The sequence below is a fragment of the Triturus cristatus genome, chromosome 1_2 (genome assembly GCF_964204655.1).
Source record: "Triturus cristatus chromosome 1_2, aTriCri1.1, whole genome shotgun sequence".
NCBI classification, from domain to species: Eukaryota; Metazoa; Chordata; class Amphibia; order Caudata; family Salamandridae; genus Triturus; species Triturus cristatus.
Window position 1 is genome coordinate 781,649,109 of NC_140580.1, and position 19,576 is coordinate 781,668,684.

The 19,576-nt window shown below is 43.6% G+C and overlaps 1 protein-coding gene across 1 annotated transcript in view; it reads left to right on the plus strand.

The window, feature by feature from the left end:
• Positions 1-19,576, plus strand: part of TMEM26 (transmembrane protein 26) — a 527,742-nt gene that overhangs the window by 426,387 nt on the left and 81,779 nt on the right. The window contains exon 4 of the mRNA XM_085608791.1: positions 4,053-4,273. Coding sequence (XP_085464917.1) covers positions 4,053-4,273 — 221 coding nt within the window. The remainder of the gene's footprint in view (positions 1-4,052; positions 4,274-19,576) is intronic.

Genomic DNA, 19,576 nt, shown 5'->3' on the forward strand with positions numbered 1-19,576 from the left:
AAGTGTTCTATGTGTGGAGCGTTGGTGTTCCCACATCCACCCATGGTTTTTGGTTCATTTCCAGATTAACTAAGACTAGTAAGCCTGGGAATGCATCAAAATGCTACGCCTTCCCAGGTGAGGCGATACAAGAGGAAATGTCTTTATTTTTCTGTGTTATTTCCTCTTTCTACATGTGCTGCATTCTACAGCACACAAAGAAAGAGGAAAATGCCTCTGATGATTGTTTTTGTGCAGGAAGACGCCCCTTCTGCTAAAGAACAATGGTGGCTGTTACGCAGGCACCCTTGCACTATGATGCAAGAGTTCATGCATTGGTGCTTGGCAGCCACTAGTGCCGTGCCCCGTGGCAGATAGAGAGCAGGAATGTTCCACATATTAGTAATTATGGTGCATTCCTTCCCTCTCCATTTCACGCAGCGCAGCAATTTGTCCTGTTGCGTTGCACCAAATGTTCATAAATCTGGGCCCTAGAAGCAAATGGAATTGATATGAAAGCCCTGTCGTAAGATATGGGCTGACCCAAAGCAGACTGCAAGTATTCATGCTGCTCACAGTTAGTCTTCTGACAATAGACAGCTAACGCTTACTGTGAGCGAGACCTAAGTGCTGCTCTCTCTTAGTATTTCTAAAAGTTGTGTTAGATTATCCTAATAAATAGGTATGGTTTTGTTTATTAAACTAAATGTCTATTAGACTACATAAAAAGTATTGGTAAATGATAAAAATAAAATGGAATATACCTGTAAATATCCCTCCATTACATTTGGATAAGGGGAAATTTGGGTGAAAGCATTGCGGCAGAGAGCAGAGGAGCTAGGAAGTGAACAGAGGGTTTCATAGTGTTAACCAGGAACCAGGACTTATTCTTCACCACTTGGCAGCCAGTTGAATTCCAGCACACAGCACACTCACCTCGATAGAGCAAGAGGCTGCCTGAAGTAATGAACCAGAACAGTGTCAGCAGAAGAGGCTAGCCAGGACTTAATTCCTCTCATGAGCCAGTGGGAATGAGCAGAAACCGTCCGTCGCACTTCCCCGCTGTGCAGAATATTTAATTACACATGCAATGTGAATGTGTGCGGCTCTCTGCCCAGGCAGAGCATAGGCCAAGAATTTCCCCTTGTGGGACAGATCACAGACACAGGGCTAGGCCTAAATATCGATCTTGCATTTTACGTTTGCTCAAACTGATGTCAAGTTTTCTGCTGTAGGAGGCGTCAGGGGGTCCCAGTACAGAAAGAAAGGAAAAGGTTACATTTTCAAACTGGGCTGCATTTTTCTAATGCATAATCCTGCACAAAGTGCAAACAGCACAATGGAGGAAATGGGGGTCATTAGGATGGCGGAAGGACAGCCACTGCCGGGCCGGCGGTGGCGGTCCTTCCTCCATCACACCGCGAATTACCCACCGCTCAATTAGGATGGCGGTGAGTACTGCGGCGGACGCAAAGTCCATATGCCGCTTCACCGCCAGCGGATGGTGCAGGGTGCCTAAAATGGTGGCGTGCCTAGCAGGCACCATCCACCAAATTAGGATGTGGGTAAAAAAAGGCCTTTCCATTACAGCGATGGAAACATGGAAAGGCTGGCGGTGATTGAGTTTGGGGGCCCGTTGCAGGCCCCCCTTGTTTGGGGGCTGTTGCTGCACTGGGGGGTACCCATGGTACCCCCCTGCATTTCCCTGCACTGCGTGGCAGGGAAATACAGTGCATGCCATTTTGACATTGCGAACGGTGCTGCATCCAGCAGCACCGTCGGCAATGTTACTGGCCAAAGATGCGCCCGCCATACTGGCGGGGGCATCGCAATATGTGTGGTGGGACCGCCGGATTACTGGCGGGTGATCCCTACCACCGCATTGATGGCGGGCGAATTCATGTCCACCCGCCATTATAACGAGCCCCTTAGTCACTTGCCATTCTCTGTAGTACACCCAAAACCTGCTTTCCAGGCATACTAATGGGACTGTTTGTGATTTCCAACAGAAAATGCAGAAGTAAGTTCCAACAGGAAAGGAAATCTCCAAATGTATGTTTGCACTTTTTTGTGGATTGATCGCCTAGTCTAACAACACTTGAGGGCCTGGTTAATGGCCAGTCTTTTTCAAATACATACAGCATCTAGGGCCTGATTCACAAAGGACCTTCGTACTCGCGGCGTAGGCCCTGCAGTCGTGGGGGAGTCTCCGCACTCGGGGCGAAATCTCTGCAATGAGAATTTTCATAACGAGATTCCTCCCTGAGTGTGGAGACTTCTCGATGACTGTGGGGCCTCTGCCATGATTGTTGAGGTCCTTTGTGAATCAGGTATCTAGGGGCATATTCACAAAGAAGTGACGGAGCGCAGCGTTAGCTTTCTTGGCTTAATGCCACGTTACGCCACTTCTGAAACGCAGGGGTGCACCATATTAACAACAATACTGTGCAGCCCTCCGTTTCCCCCTTCGCTGTCGCTAAATTTAGCTGCCTAGTGCCAACACAGGCATTTTTGCACCATAGTGCAAGGGTGCCTGCGTTGTGGGGAATGATTGTTTATGTGCAGGAAGGTGTCCCTTCCTGCACATAAACAATCAATATCTTAAATGGTGATTTGTAACTTGTGCAGCACACCTCGACATTGCAAATCGTCATTTTTAAAATTATTGTTTATGTGCAGGAAGGGACACCTTCCTGCACATAAACAATCATGAATGCCATGTTTCTGTTTCTATGTGTCCTTCACAATGCAGCACACATAAGAACTGCAAAAACGAGGAGAAATAAATCATTTCTCCTCATTGTGCCTTGTTAAGCCCAGGTTTTCCCTAGTCTTAATTTGGCGCTGACCCATATTTAAGCAACTCTTGTAAATATGGGGCAGCGTTAAAATCAATGGGTGTTGAGGCGGAACTCACACGCAACACCCATTGCCCACCCCTTTCACGCTAAGTATTGCTATTGCCGTGTCCACTTATGACTTTCATCCTGCGTGTTACATACACCTGCCTCTCTTTTCCTCGTATGTACATCAAGAAACCCAAATGTGCAGCTTAATTCTTTAACATTGCTATTGCCAGATGTGCTTGTACATAGTGGCCCACAAATATCACCATACTTTTCCTCCACATTGATCAAAGCATACGAGGCCTCATATAGAGTCAAAACTTTTGACAATTGTATTACTACGTTGGAGCAATTTGTCTGGCCTGTCATTGGCTTACAAAGGTCAGTGAAGAAGCTGAAGGGCTAGATGTGTATCAGTCTCTTAAATAGATGCATGGGGGATGGGAACATCTGAGTGTTTCGTAATCTGCAGACCTGCCAACTCACACAGCGCCACCCTGTTACACCCGATATCAGGTTCCATCACAGGGTCATACGATAAAGCTGATATCACAAGGTGGCAGAGAAGTGAGCTGAAAACCACTGTAAACAATGGGTTTCTAGCTCGTTTTCAGAGGCTGACTATGTCTATCAAGGGGAGTGAAAGCACCCCAGGACATCATATCAGCACTATCAAGCTTTTTTTTATTCTTTGAAGGAGGGGATTGGGGGCAGGGTTTGGGCAAAAGGGCCTCATATTTACCTCACCGCACAAGACTCGCCCCTCCTCATCCCTGCCCCCTCCACACCCCATTTTTTTTTCCAGTGGCAGGTCTGAATCTTTGTTGCTTCTACTTGTGTCTCTGTTTATGGGAATACTATCTCTCTTCTGCTCCAAATTAAGTATGCATAATGTGATTTTTCATCTATATGTTACGAAGTCGAACCTTAGCAGAAGCACCTGTTTCCACAATTAGGAATTTACAAAAACATCTCTGTCTTGTAATATATCCGAAATCTGTAGAAGCCAAGCGTGTCTATTTCCTAAGAAGCAGTAAAGAGTGCTTTGGGGGTTGTCGCCGGACACTTCAAGCACAGATTCATTTTCATTGGTGATTAATTGCTACAATGCCATTGTAGTATTTTACTTATATGTGGAAACAAAATGAAATCAAATATGTATCTAATCATTGTAAGGGCAGAGATTAATGACTTAACTTCGTCCTGTTTCTGTTTCTTCACAACCAGGCTGTAGCCTTAGTGAGCACACTAGCCTCAGTGTGCAACACTGTATGGACATTAGCACTGCATCAGACCTTCCTGCTTCTTCTGGTCATCGGCAAATGGTTCCTGCCCACTGATGCTGGCACCACCCGTGAGCAACTGTCCCAGCTACTTCTGCTGTTCGTGGGGACTGCAGCGGATATTCTTGAATTCTCCAGTGAGACTCTTGAACTAGCAGATGTAAGGTAAGGTATACCTTAGCATACATGTAAAAAATGCAGGCCTGCAGACTTGTCTCTGAGGGACACTCTTAATCACAATGTGCCAGAATTAATTACACACAGTGTAACTAATAATGTTTTCATTTCAAAAAGGCAAAGGACAGCAGGGTAAATGGCAACTGCACTACCTAGGCTAGTCACGAAAAGTACTTTCAACTCGTATTGCCCACCTCTAATGGCTAGCTGCGGCATTACCACAAATCAAATCAAGAGAAAGGCTGATGAGAGGCAATACACAAAATCAGCAAATTAAGGTGCACACAAAGCAAAGTTCATTCCCCAGGCGTTATGAGTTTTGTTGCAAATATTTATTTTTCAAAAGTCCTTTGTACACATTTGGAAAACAGCCAACGCGTTTCACCCTTCACAAGGGCTTCTTCAGGGCTGTGAATTCAAACAATATAGGAAATATTAGAATCCACTATTCAATAAGATTTACAATCTTTGGTTAAAAAGACAAAAGCGTTAGAGAAAAAAAGGGGAAAAAGTGAGCTTGGTCAGTCAAAGTCCAAAAGAGAAGCACGGAGCAAATGTCATGACAGAGGAGGAAACAATCATACTAAGTGTGATTCAAGGAGAGTCAAAAAGTTATGAAGGTAAAAGAGAGCAGCTAGATTGCAATTTGTGACCTTCGTGTCAAAAAAGAAGAAAGACAAAGCTTAAAGGATACCGAAAAAAACGATCCCCAAACTAGAGTAAACACCCTAAGTGCAATACCGTATTGGAGACTGTCAAGACGCAAAAACTACCTCTTACAAAAGATAAGGTAGCCAGATTTGTGTGTGAGTTTGATGAATCCAGAAATAAGTATCATTGCAAAACGTCCCTGTTAGTGGACGTTGTCTTCACAAGTGAGGCCTAGATAAAAAAAGATAGTATAAGTTTTCAAAGCACTCACTGCCACACAAACTGAACTCAGTTCAAAAATGTGGTTCAAAATGTAAAGAAAGACGAAAAGGGAAAAGAGCAAATTGCTCAACAGTAAGATTACTGGAGGCTTATTATTGCCATATGATTTTTTTCTTAGCCATTGGAGGCAACTTACCTTTTAATTGGACTAAGGACCCAATGGTACTCATTACTAGCTTTAGGTATGCTCTACTTGTTTTACCCATCAATAATATGGGTGACATTAGTTATGGTTGAGCACCACTTTCAGCCTTTATCACGTCTAATCTTACTGTTGAGCAATTTGCTCTTTTCCCTTTTCATCTTTCGCCTGCAGAATGAACTTTGCTTTGTGTGCACTGTAATTTGCTGATTTTGTGTATTGCCTCTCATCAGCCTTTCTCTTTAATAATGTTTTCACTAGAGTTTATGCTACTAAATGAAAGGATCATGTGAGAGTACTCTGCCAATCACTACCACAAGTAAATTACTTAAAATGGACAGTTTCCATGGCACATTTGCAAGTGGAGGACTTCAGTCTTGAATGCAAAAACATTATTGGAACACAAACCATTCATTGTTTTCCTGTACATGATGCAATCTCAGCTGAAGTATATAAGAGGCAGTGATACATTACATGCTTTTTACCCCGATGACATCACAGGAAGCAATCGCCGATGGGCATTGTTAGATCTGGGGGTCTCTAGTTGGCAGGGTAGGTACCACTGTCCAAGTAGGGACCCTTGCCTCTAGTCAGGGAAAGGGGGATACACTGTTAAGATAACCCCTGCTCACCCTCTAGGTAGCTTGGCCTGAGCAGTCTAGGCTATCAAAGGCAATGTGTAAAGTATTTGTACCAACAGATTTACTCCACACCAGTTTTAGAAAAATAAGGTATCTTTACTAAAAACTTCACAAGACCAAATACTACAGACAAACCAACATATAATTCAAAAAGGTTACTTTAAAGATAGTTCAGAGTTTGCAGAAAGTACTCCAGGATGTAAAAGTCAGTGTCCTGCACAATGCGACTCTCAATGCACAAAATGCGACACTTTCGTGCCCAACAGTACCTGTAGTTGCGATAAGGTTCCCAAAAGCTATAACAAGGAAGCTTGCAAAGGCGATGCGATACTCCTGAGATCCTGGGGAGGCTTTGCAGCAGCCCTGCTTCACGCAGCAGAGGTGGATGCGCCGGCTCCGATCTGTAAGGGGAGGATGCGATGACTTTGGCCTTCGTTGCGTAGGTTTCTTAGGGGGAAGCTTCACGCACAGGTTCGATACGACACGCTTCGATGTGGCACGATGCGCGGCGCAGCGTTGACTTCCGGCGCCGCAACTCTCGATGCGCCATGGAACGGGACTCTGCGTCGACGCACACGATGACTGGAGACTTTTCAAGCACCGGCAGTGGTGCGGCCCGCAAACTGGTTCTGCGACGACCCTCGCAATGTCAGGAATCTTCACGCTTCGGGACGATGCTCGACGCACTCGGTGATGCGGGGACCCTGCGTGTTGCGATGGTGCCGCAATGAAATTTTCCACGCACTCTCGTTCTTGCGACACGCAATTGGATGATGCGTTGGGTACCAGTTACTCTTTTCACGCTTCTGCTTACCAGCTCCCAAAACACAGCAAAACGACCTCCTGAGGCCCCAAGACTGGGCAAGCACTCCAAGGCAGGTCAGAACTCCCTCAGCAGAGTTCCAGGGGAGCTGGTGGTGAAGTCCTTTTGTTCCTGGGACTTCTTAACAGGGAGCCAGCTCTTCTCAGGCCCTTGGAGATCAGAATCAAAAGAAGGGGACACAGCAAAGTCCTTCCCCTCTCCTTGGCAGCAAAGCAAAACAGCAAGCAGGCAGTCTTCTCCTCTTCAGTCCTTTTCAGCTTTCTCCTTGGCAGAGGTTTCTTCTTAGTTCCAAAGTGATCTAAAGTTTTAGGTGTCTGGGGTCCTCTTCTTATACCCCTCCAAGTCTTTGTCTCTCTTTGTTCCAGTGGGGGGATTCCCCTGCTCAAACCGGTTCCTGGGTGTGCTCTGCTCTGGAGCACCTGGTTCCTTTCAGAGTGAGGGGCAGGGTCGTTAGACGCTCAGCAGGAGGTGGAGCCTTCTTTGTGCCAGCAGAGGCAGAGTCCTCAGCCTGGCCAGCAGGGGGTGGAGCCAGCATTGTGTTTGTCAGGGGCAGCCCTATTCAAACCCAGGGACTACTCCTCCCACCCATCTAAAGCAGATCTCCCTATTCACCCTGCTGCTGACTCATCCAGGCTCCTGGAGCCACCTAGCCCATCACATGACACCAGTCAGCCAACCAGCACACAGGCACACAGGAAGGTTAAACAGGAGAATAGCTACTTTCTAAAAAGTGCTATTCTCACACAGTGAATTTAAAAATCATCTTGCTAAAAAGATGTATAATTAAATTCTGAACACAGAGATACCAAACTTGGATTTTCTATCTTGCCCTTATGGGAAGATAGGCATGTAAACAGCCTTCCCCATTCTATCCTATGGGCAAGATAGCCTCTCAGCAGTGAAAAACGAAAATGGCTGTAATTCACTACCAGGGCATGTTACACACCTCAGTACATGCCCTACCTTTCAGATACACTGCACCCAGCCCAGGGGGGTACCTAGGGCCACCATAGGGATGCCTGACATGTACAGAAAGGGAAGGATAAGGCCTGGTCAGTGGGTGCACTGGCCAGGTCGGCATGGCAGTCCTGGACTGCACATAGGCACTGCAAGCAGGCCTAAGACATCATTTTAGCGCTACTCCTGTGGGTGGCACAATCAGTGCTGCAGCCCACTAGTAGCATTTGAATCACCAGCCCTGGCACACGCAGTGCACTTTACTAGGGGCTAACAGGTGAAACAAATATACCAATCATGGATAACCAATCAATATAACAATTTATACAGAGAGCATATGCACTTTAGCACTGATCAGCAGTGGTAAAGTGCCCAGAGTCCTATTGCCAACAACCACAGGTCAGAAAAAATAAAGGAGGAAGAAGCAAAAAGTTTGGGGATAACCCTGCAAAAAGGGCCATTTCCAACAGGCATGTTAGGAAACCAAATGGGGTTGCAAAGCAGACTACTCGTCCTACATGTGGCGATATTTGCATGCAAATGCTACGCCAAACTGAGACCTGATTGGTGCTCTGAACTGCATAATTTAATATTTCAGATAGTCTAGGTCCAGTCTAATACATTAATAAACAAACACAAGGGAAAGCCCAATACACCAAGCAGAAATCAGGGGCAATAGTACTCAGAAACAGCATTCACCTTTTACTCGTTTTAACTGTAATTTTTTGAATAAGAGAGTGCATAATCTATCTATATCTGAATACATTGATATGGACAATTTTCAAAACACTAACCAAAATAATAGAGCACTTAATGCAGTTATTGTCCCATATAGAAATGTACTCAGTATTGAAGTGCTCACACTAGAGATCACACGGTGCAGGAAAAGTGAGTGAGTGAAAAGTGCGTAATCATAAAAAGCCATGTATCTATTGACTCCAGAGGATATTTTACAAATAACGATCAAAAAGTCTATGTGTAGTTTATTGTTGATGGCATTTCGACCTCTATGGTTAATGTGAGGTCATCATCAGAACAAGGAATTATTATAAAGCACTTGGTCTAGAAAATAAATAAATAATAAAGGCTCATTAAAGTAATAATGAATAGGTTGGATAAAACAAGATTGAACTGGCTCGGGAAAAGGTCAGAATAGAAAAACCTAACAAGGGCCAAATTTCCTGGGGAAATGAGCAGAAGTTGCAGGATGGCTAAATACGGTACATGCAAGGCATTCAATGAGTGGTAGGACCACAACATGGGGAAGGAAACTGAAGTGAAGGTTGGTGAATGAGTGAAAACTTTACTCACCCCAACTGATGAGTGATTCAATCTAGGATTGGGTGGTAAGGTGTCTATATAATGAGTAATAACAAATTGTCAGATGACTCAGTGAGAGAAAACACTGGTTACACACATTTGCAATGATAGAAGCTTTCATAAAGGGATATCATGAGGGTTTAGCAGTTGGCCAAGTAGAAGAATAAGGAAGAAGAGTAAAAAACCCCAATGCCAATAGTCTATACATAGACTCATTGACCCTTATTTGTAAATTATCTTCAGGAGTCAAGAGTTGTGTGTCTTTTTATGCATATACACGTGACTCGCTCGCTTTTTCTCCACTGTGGGATCACGGTTTTGAGCACTTTTCTATATGTGACAATAAATTTATTAGTTACTCTCTGACTTTTGTTATGTTTTGTAAAATCCTCTACATGATTGTATTCATATTTGGATGGATTATAAACCCTCTTATTCAGAAATATTACTGTGAAAATTAGCCTACATTGAACTACTGTTGCTTAATACTATTGGTACAACAATCCCCAGACTTCTAGGTGGACATGCATACCGCTTTTCAAATCAGCCTTGAGCAAGGCCAGTTGCTACATTTCACCTCATTCTCTAGGAAGTTTTTAATTCCCCAAGAACTCCATGGGCTTTGTGGCTATTAAATATCAGTGGCATTGATAGAAGGGGACAAGGTGTGGCTAAAACTGTATTTGTGTGCCCCCTTGTGCCCCACCAGCTGGCAGCCAGGCCAGTGACAAAAAAAACTGACAATGTTGTGGGAATGGCGCACCGCGGTGACTTGCCGGTCACAGGCCTGCCATCTGACCAAAAAACTGTGACGCAGTCACACTAAATACTGGGTATCGCCGAGTGACCACGAGCAATCAACCAGACCTTTATTTATCCCATCTGGCTGTGCCATATCCTCTAGCTGCATGCTTGTTACATTATATAGTAGAGATCAGATGGCACACTACAACCGTTATGCCGCCTGGCCTGTAATGTGTGCCAGACATCAACCGACACAAGTGTTGGTTACACCCTACCAACTGCTGTAACCCGCTCTGTGAAAGTGAAACAAACATACCAACCTGTCACACCCATAGCAGCTAAATGCTGCTGAGCATGCATCATGCAGAGGCTGGCCTGGAATTCTGGGAAGTGGGTTCCTAGGATTCTTGTTGTTCAGTGCGGGCGGCTTTGGCTAGAGTGTGCTGTTGCTTGCCCTGTCTACCCAGCCAGCACCAAGGCTCTCAGCACTAACAGCCCAGAACTAATGAGTGGCTGGTTCAAGGCAAGCTGACATTCTCTTGAACTTCTCAAAGGCCCCGCCTCTGCGTGTGCAGATAAACAGTAGTGCAGCGGAGGAGGCTGCGAGTGACACCTGAAGAGGATAGCAGATCCATCTTCACCCAACCATTGATTCCTGATTGCTCTATGTGCAAAGGCAAGGATAGAGCAGAGCAGAAGCCTAGCAACAGGGAGCTTACAATCACTAGTAGGGGAGAATATCTCTCAGTTGTGAACCACAGCGCTGCGATGTGCAAGGGAAGGCAGCAAAGAATGTGCAGCCGGAAGCAGGGAGCATTCCCAAGGTAAATGAATAAATACATGGCTGCCAAGTGTTCAGAATGCTTATGTGTAACGTTTACATTTTTCTTAATGGTGTGCTACGGTGTGATATTTCTGTGCCATATGTGTGACACTTTTGTTCATTGAATCATTAAAAAAATTATCCACATTATCTGTGCAATGTAATGGATTAGCAAAAACATTAAGCAGCTGCATTGAATCTGAATGGCCTCTTCCTCTAAATTATTGTATTACTTTGATAAAATTGATGTTTTCTTTATAGAAGGGTGTAAGTACCACAACCTATCAGGACATCGATAAATCACTTGTTCTGCAGGGGGTTGGACCTCCCGTGAAGGGTTGCCTACGCAGCAGCACTACTTCATGATAATGTAGACGGGCTGCTGAACAGCATAGCAGGCAACTCATCTTCATTGATGACACCCGCAGCCAGTACTGGCCTGTTTAGCCAACAGCAAGTTGCATTGTAGGTTACCCTTTAACATTAAAAGCATAGGCTTTTAACTTACTAGACAGGCATAGCTGACACAAGTACCACACCTGTATTAGTCTAACCTGGAAGTTCTATAAGTAATCATTCCAAGGGTGGCCACAAAGAAAAGATCTAATTTTGTGAATTACATTTATAGCTAGTGTTATTTTTACCCATGTTGATCTTTTGCAAGGATGATATTTATTTATTAGTACTGGATATAGTGACTTTTTTTATATAGTGGAAGAATTTTACTGAAGTACATTTTGAATGTTGCAAATGCATCCGCACAGAAGGTCCTTAAACTGTATGATGCATATAATTTGGGTTGCTGCCTGGAACTTTATTCTTTGCCAGTGCCTCCTTTTTTGAGTGAAATCACTGCATTGGTCAATACTTCCTGTTTTTCTTTGATTCTGGGCAGGTACTTTAGAGGCAGGCAAGCCAGCAAATTAAGTAGGAGAGCTAGCTAAGGATGATTTGAGATGTAGTCAGTGATGCCATAAATAATGTAATTTAACATGTCATGAATGATGCATTATGTGAGGTCATAAAGAGTGCATGGAGAGGCATAAGTAATACTTACTTTGGTGAAGTATAACTGGCGAAAATAGTTTGACATTTGAAGAATCTTCACAGAAATTTCCAAAGCAAAAGTTCACCCGCCTCAGCTCCTTCCTTGACATTTTCTGTGTGATGCATCAAGAGGGGGCCAAAAAAAGAGGGGTCCCAAAACGCAGTTCCCCAATACAAGTTCTATAGTGAATTTTAGACACCACTCCAGTCAAAATAGCTGTACGGAATTACATCAAATTTGGCAGAAAGTTAGATCTTTACCCAGAAAGCATGCTTTTTGTGATTTGGTGTAAATCTGTTTGGCAGTTTTTGAGAAATGAAGATTTAAAATCTATAGATACCTGGCCCAATACAGGAATCAAGAATTTGGGTCCCAGGCAGGGTAGGGATACCCTGACCACCTGGCCCTTGTGCCGTGCCCCCCCATTCCCCAGGGCCCAAAATTTAAAAAAATGTTTTAGGGTTGCCACAATCCCACTGGACTCCTTTGGGACTCCTGAAGGATACGTCAAATGAATTACAAAAAAAAAATCTTTCCAGGAAGGAGCTGAGATGCATGAGCTATTTTTGGAAAGCTTAGTGAAGATTCATCAAACGGAGAAAAGCTTATTGGCAAAATAAACAAAATCTCTTCCTATGGATATTAACTGAAAAAAATAAATGGTAAAGTGATGGTATAGTTTGATGTTGAATTAAGATAAAAACAAATGTCTAAGGACAAAACCAAGACGCTGAAATTCACAAGTAATCGTTTACTGAGCTAACTATAACTTGTGCCCCAGCGATGCACTGCTTAAGACCTCACATGTTACATTGTTCATGGCATCATTGATATATATATATAGATATATATATTTCAATCGCAAACGCTCACACGTGTGAAGACGCCACACCCAACGTCAAGTTTTAACCCTTTTTATTCAGTTGGCAGCAGCAAATCTGGAACCAGCTTACACAGTTGAAAAATAACGCCAATATCTGCCAAACGCGTTTCAGAAGAGTTCCTTGTTCACTGGCTTGGCGTATTCTGGAGGCAGGAACAAGGTGCAATGTTCGTTTCTTGATTTCAGGTGTTTCTAATCCCGCCCCACTGGGCGTGTACTTGCTATGCACGGTGGTACTCGTAGTTCGTGTTACGGTGATATTCAGGATCAGGTAGGTGTTCTTGATTCGAAATGCTGTTCCGCTCTGCCTTCCACTCAATAACATCCGTTGGGCCACTGTGGTCTGCGGGGTCAGATGGCTGCTTTATTTGCGCCTCGCTGAATGGGTGCGTTGTTCCTTACGGTGCCTCTCCAACGAAGCACACGGACCTGCACTGCTGCAGGGGGGCATCTTCGTGGCCAGAGCGGGCCACATATATTCCAATCGCAAACGCTCACACGTGTGAAGACGCGACACCCAACGTCAAGTTTTAACCCTTTTTATTCAGTTGGCAGCAGCAAATCTGGAACCAGCTTACACAGTTGAAAAATAACGCCAATATCTGCCAAACGCGTTTCAGAAGAGTTCCTTGTTCACTGGCTTGGCGTATTCTGGAGGCAGGAACAAGGTGCAATGTTCGTTTCTTGATTTCAGGTGTTTCTAATCCCGCCCCACTGGGCGTGTACTTGCTATGCACGGTGGTACTCGTAGTTCGTGTTACGGTGATATTCAGGATCAGGTAGGTGTTCTTGATTCGAAATGCTGTTCCGCTCTGCCTTCCACTCAATAACATCCGTTGGGCCACTGTGGTCTGCGGGGTCAGATGGCTGCTTTATTTGCGCCTCGCTGAATGGGTGCGTTGTTCCTTACGGTGCCTCTCCAACGAAGCACACGGACCTGCACTGCTGCAGGGGGGCATCTTCGTGGCCAGAGCGGGCCACATATATTCCAATCGCAAACGCTCACACGTGTGAAGACGCCACACCCAACGTCAAGTTTTAACCCTTTTTATTCAGTTGGCAGCAGCAAATCTGGAACCAGCTTACACAGTTGAAAAATAACGCCAATATCTGCCAAACGCGTTTCAGAAGAGTTCCTTGTTCACTGGCTTGGCGTATTCTGGAGGCAGGAACAAGGTGCAATGTTCGTTTCTTGATTTCAGGTGTTTCTAATCCCGCCCCACTGGGCGTGTACTTGCTATGCACGGTGGTACTCGTAGTTCGTGTTACGGTGATATTCAGGATCAGGTAGGTGTTCTTGATTCGAAATGCTGTTCCGCTCTGCCTTCCACTCAATAACATCCGTTGGGCCACTGTGGTCTGCGGGGTCAGATGGCTGCTTTATTTGCGCCTCGCTGAATGGGTGCGTTGTTCCTTACGGTGCCTCTCCAACGAAGCACACGGACCTGCACTGCTGCAGGGGGGCATCTTCGTGGCCAGAGCGGGCCACATATATTCCAATCGCAAACGCTCACACGTGTGAAGACGCCACACCCAACGTCAAGTTTAAACCCTTTTTATTCAGTTGGCAGCAGCAAATCTGGAACCAGCTTACACAGTTGAAAAATAACGCCAATATCTGCCAAACGCGTTTCAGAAGAGTTCCTTGTTCACTGGCTTGGCGTATTCTGGAGGCAGGAACAAGGTGCAATGTTCGTTTCTTGATTTCAGGTGTTTCTAATCCCGCCCCACTGGGCGTGTACTTGCTATGCACGGTGGTACTCGTAGTTCGTGTTACGGTGATATTCAGGATCAGGTAGGTGTTCTTGATTCGAAATGCTGTTCCGCTCTGCCTTCCACTCAATAACATCCGTTGGGCCACTGTGGTCTGCGGGGTCAGATGGCTGCTTTATTTGCGCCTCGCTGAATGGGTGCGTTGTTCCTTACGGTGCCTCTCCAACGAAGCACACGGACCTGCACTGCTGCAGGGGGGCATCTTCGTGGCCAGAGCGGGCCACATATATTCCAATCGCAAACGCTCACACGTGTGAAGACGCCACACCCAACGTCAAGTTTTAACCCTTTTTATATATTTATAGAGAGAGAGAGCGATAGCTAGATAGATAGAAACATATGTGTGTGTATATTTATATATATTTATATATAAACACATGTGTTCTGTCTTGACATTTGCCCATTGTAGATTGCCCCACCAGTTCTATCTGTGGTTCCCTTGTGGCCCCCTAAAAATCACGTCTAGAGATACCACTGGTGAAGATAAAGATGATACCATCAAAGTCAAACAAATGCACACACAAAATCCATGTTCATGTTTTTCCACTATAATGCCGTAAAGTTCCGTAGCAGCTTTGGAATTGTTTTTAAAAAATCAGTTGCAGAAGCACTGGAACAGCATCAGACTAATGTGGTCATTGATTAATATCCAGAGTAACATTTGGACTAATTGCTAAAGCTTGCTTTGTAAATTGTGTATGAGAGCATTGCAAAAAGACATGAAACCAGAACTGCAGTGTTTTCAGGTTTTTAAATCAGCATTTGGTTTTAGATGTCTCCTATGTGTCAGAAAAAGAAACAGCAACCTGAAGCCAAAAAGGATTGTGTAGATCTGCAGACCAAGGATAACATACGTACAACACAGGGTCAGGGCTTGTGATACAAGTGAAAACATACACTACAGTGCTCTCCTTCAGCTCTGGGAAGACTGTAAAACAAATTAGGCCTCAGCTCATCTAACATATTTTCTAATATCCTGATTCACTAAGATACTTTCAATGAGTAGATGTGACTTACACCCAGAAATATTGAAATATGCAATACGTAAGTCTGGAATAACTCATGCTTAAAGAAAATAGACTTTTGAATCAGACCTTTGACTGCTCACATGTGACTGCCAAAAAGTGTAAATACCCTTTAGGAATGGCACCAAACAAAATGTAAAGTTAAGTATCACAACTTCATCTACAAGTTCCTGTAATAGGATTCAGAGAGGTGCACCTTCCCCTGAAAAATCTTTGAAAAAATGGACAAAAATCCATTGGTTCTTGACAGGCACTCATAATATGTAGCTATACTTTCAAAGTGTGCTAAGGTACCCTGACCATGACAATGAATGTTGGTTTTTCGCACACCCCATGGAAAGTCTGAGAAAATGGTGGTGAAACAGTACGTCTTTCAGCACAATTTACTACAAAGGAGGACAAAAAAACAAGCTCGGAAATATCATTTCCGTGCAGTAATTGTATTATTCCATGTGGTTTTATCTCCCGATTTTGATTTTCCATTCAATGTTGTTCACACTGACCTGTAAAACCACAAAGTTTTCACTGTACGAATTTCTCCTAGTTACATGTGAATGGATTTTCTTGGGAGGGGGGGCATGGGTGAGGGAGACCTAGGGCTAGATTTACTAACATTTTGCATTAGGTTGCATCCCTTTTTTTACGCAGCCCCAACACAAAATATGTGTCAGGAAACACTATGCCATGCAAAGCCTGATTTGCCTGGCTTTGTGTGACATAGTAAAAAAATGTAGTGCAAGGCAGTGCATAGCTTGCTGATTTGCATTACCTTGCATCTGGGAGGCGTTCCATGGGTAGAAGATGGTCATTGCCGTGTATCCACCCATGGATTTGTTCACAAACCCAGATTTACTCCTGCCTGTAAACCTAGCCTTGCACCAAAATGGTGACCCTACCCAAGGCTGGCGTAACAAAGGAAAATAATTTGATTTTTCCTTGTTACTTCCTCTTTCTATGCGTGATGCGTTCTAATACAAAAGTAGAGAGTAAATTGCTTCCTGCACAAAACAAGCCTTCCTTTTAAAGCAGGCCACCTTGCACCATGACGCAAGCGCGTCTGTGTTGGTGCTAGGTAGCATACAGTGCACCAGCGCAAGGAGGGAGCAGTATCTTAGTAGATATGGCACATTTCTGCTTTCTCCATTTCACTCAAAGCAGCATTTTAGTTTACCTTGCTGTGAAACTTTAGTAAATCGCGACCCATGAGTTTGTGTAGTGGTGGGCTGAGAGCTAAAAGTAACAGTGAAAATGTGCTCAACCAAGCTTCACAGGTTACCAACTGAGGGTCTGATTTGCAAAGGTAAATTTACACTTTTGTGTAAGTTTACAATGTTTGCTATTCACCAAGGTATTTTAGTAGGAATATCTTTACGACCGCAGTCTACCCACATAAAAAGATAGATAGGACAGTCCTATCTTTTTATGTGCAGAGACTGCAGTCGTGAAGATGCTACTAGTAAAGTACCTTTGTAAATAGCAAGCAATCAAAAACTTGAGTTTCCCTTCGTGAATCAGGCCCTGATTGTAGCAAGTGAATCCTACTGTTTCGAGAAGCATGGTAGGACAAATTATATATGTGTCTATGTTCACTCATGATTGTTTTCCAGGCTGGATGGCTGGTAGTTCCTCCACCAATTCACCCCTAAAGGCAGCCCCTGGTTCTCAGTCATCCGGGGTGTTTCCTCTGTCCCACATGTGTTCAGTCATGGATATGAGTGCAATTTGCAAATTTGCACCCAATTAGTATTCTGAAATGGGGAAGAACTCATTTGTGGCTGATTTTAGATTAAGTGTGCAGTGGAAAAAGTCTAAAAAGGCATAGAGGATACCCACAGATTAAAGAAAGGTCTATCTTTTTTCATAGCAGCTTTCTTCAATTCTACATTTAATTTCTGTACCTTTTCCTTCGTACTTCTTTCAAGTAGATTCTGAACGTGTTATAAAAGACCAGCATGGACAAAAAATATTACCTAATTTACATTGTCTTACCAGAGCTAGACAAATACAGGCTCATTCACTGGTCCTAGCTAACAGGTTACCAATACTTTACAGGCTAGCATAAAGGCTACACAAATCTTACAGGCTAGGCTCTCATACAGCAGTAGTGAATACCAATCAAATATTTGGAAATACTGTCATTTTGTTCCAAAACATCAGATTTTCACTGCATGAAAATGCATGTTTTGCTATGGAAGACAATGATTTGATTTTGAAAAAATACACCCAGTTCCTCAAAACCAAAGCTTACCATTTTAATGAAAAGTTACTGTTTTCATGAAAAAACACAGGATTTTATCTCAAATCTAAGCTTTAATTTTTACTAAATTCATGTTTTGACCAACATTAGTTTGTTGTTTTCATCAGGTACTCACATAAATAACTGCTGCAAATGGGTGTATTTTGGCTGGCATGCCCATATTATATCATTCAAATCAATGGACGCCAATATTCTGCCAGCTATTACCACATTTCGCCAAAGCCAGCTTTATACCAGATATGGGCACTGTCGATGTGGAGGCCTTGTACACAAGCATACCACAAGAGGCGTCTCTAGAGGTAATAGAGGCCTTATGTATTGAGAAAGAGTGGGTCTCAATTACACCAAAAAGTTTTGTCCTAGACTGTGCACACATGGCATTAACGAGGAACTATTTCCAATTTGAAGAAAACTTTCAGTTGCAGACCCATGGGACATCTATGGGCAGCACATTTGCCCCAAGTGTAGCCTGTCTGTATGTTCATGATTTCGTACAAAAAAATATATCACAAATATAAACCCATTCACAAGGAACATACGAACATGGAAAAGGTTTATAGATGATATATTAGTAATATGGAGAGGGACAGAGACAGAAGCTAAATATTTCATGGACTGGCTGAACACCAGAGACACATTCCTAAGATTCACAATGACTTTAAACAAATAATCCATCACTTTCCTAGATTTAAGGATTTGGGCAGAGTACTACGAACTGAAAACTGAGGTATTTTACAAACCAACAGATGTGAACAATCTACTGCGCTATGATAGTTTTCACCCGAGAGCACTTAGAGATAACCTCCCAACTGGCCAATTCCTTAGGCTCTGGAGGAATTGCACAGAAAAGGCAATCTATGACAACCATGCTCTAAATAGTCGAATAATCTAGAAGAGAAACTATATCCTAAACCATTGATCAGAAGAGCGATGAATAGAGCCAAAATAACCAGAGAGAGTCTCTTCTGGAAACATATGCGAAACCACAGAACAACAGACTCATGTGTGTCACCACATATGGAGTCCATGCAAATACATTGAAGAGAAACTAGAGAGACCAATGTTCTCCTTCAGGAGAGGAAAAGCGTTGAGAGATCTCTTGGTACATACAAGACCAAAAAGGAAAAAAACTGGAGCTCGCACGCTACAATCAATGTGGAACCTGTCTGAGGTAGCGGGTCACTACCTGTGTGGCAGTTGCAACGTCTGCCCACTCACAAAAACAAGCAAAGATATAGATCTGGAACTACATATTCCATGGATTCTCAGGAAACACACAAATTGCAACAGCACAAATGTGGTGTACATCATCATATGCCAATCTGGTTTGAAGTATGTGGGTATGACAACGAGGAAAGTCAAACTGTGCATCAATGAACACAGAAGCACTTTCTGATGCATAAACACAACCACGAAGCTAATGCACCATTTTTTGCCCTTACCAAACTGTTAAATGTTTTATGCCCTGATGTTATGGAATGTAATTTTTACCCTGCCTTGTCAGGATAGCAGGTATTATTTCGGGATTCACATTTGTTTGTGTAGTGATGGTGTTTTCATGATGTGTGCAACATATGAGTTGTTATCTTACTGCATTAACTGTGATGTTATGACAATTGCCTGGTTGGTAAAGTGATTACTGGTTTATGTTGTGCTGGTCTATGTTTATACAAAATACAGAAACATATTTTATATAATACTGTGTGAAACCTCTTTTGTTGTGTATTTATTATGTCACTAGTGTGTGTGGTTTGCGCAAATGCTTTACACATTGCCTGTGGGATAGCCTGAATGCTCATGCCAAGCTACCAAGGGGGTGAGCAGGGGTTACCTTGACCACCCTGACTAGAGTGGGGGGTCTGCCTGGCTTAGGTGCATACCCTAACCAACCAGAAACCCAATTTTTAACAGAATGCTACCAC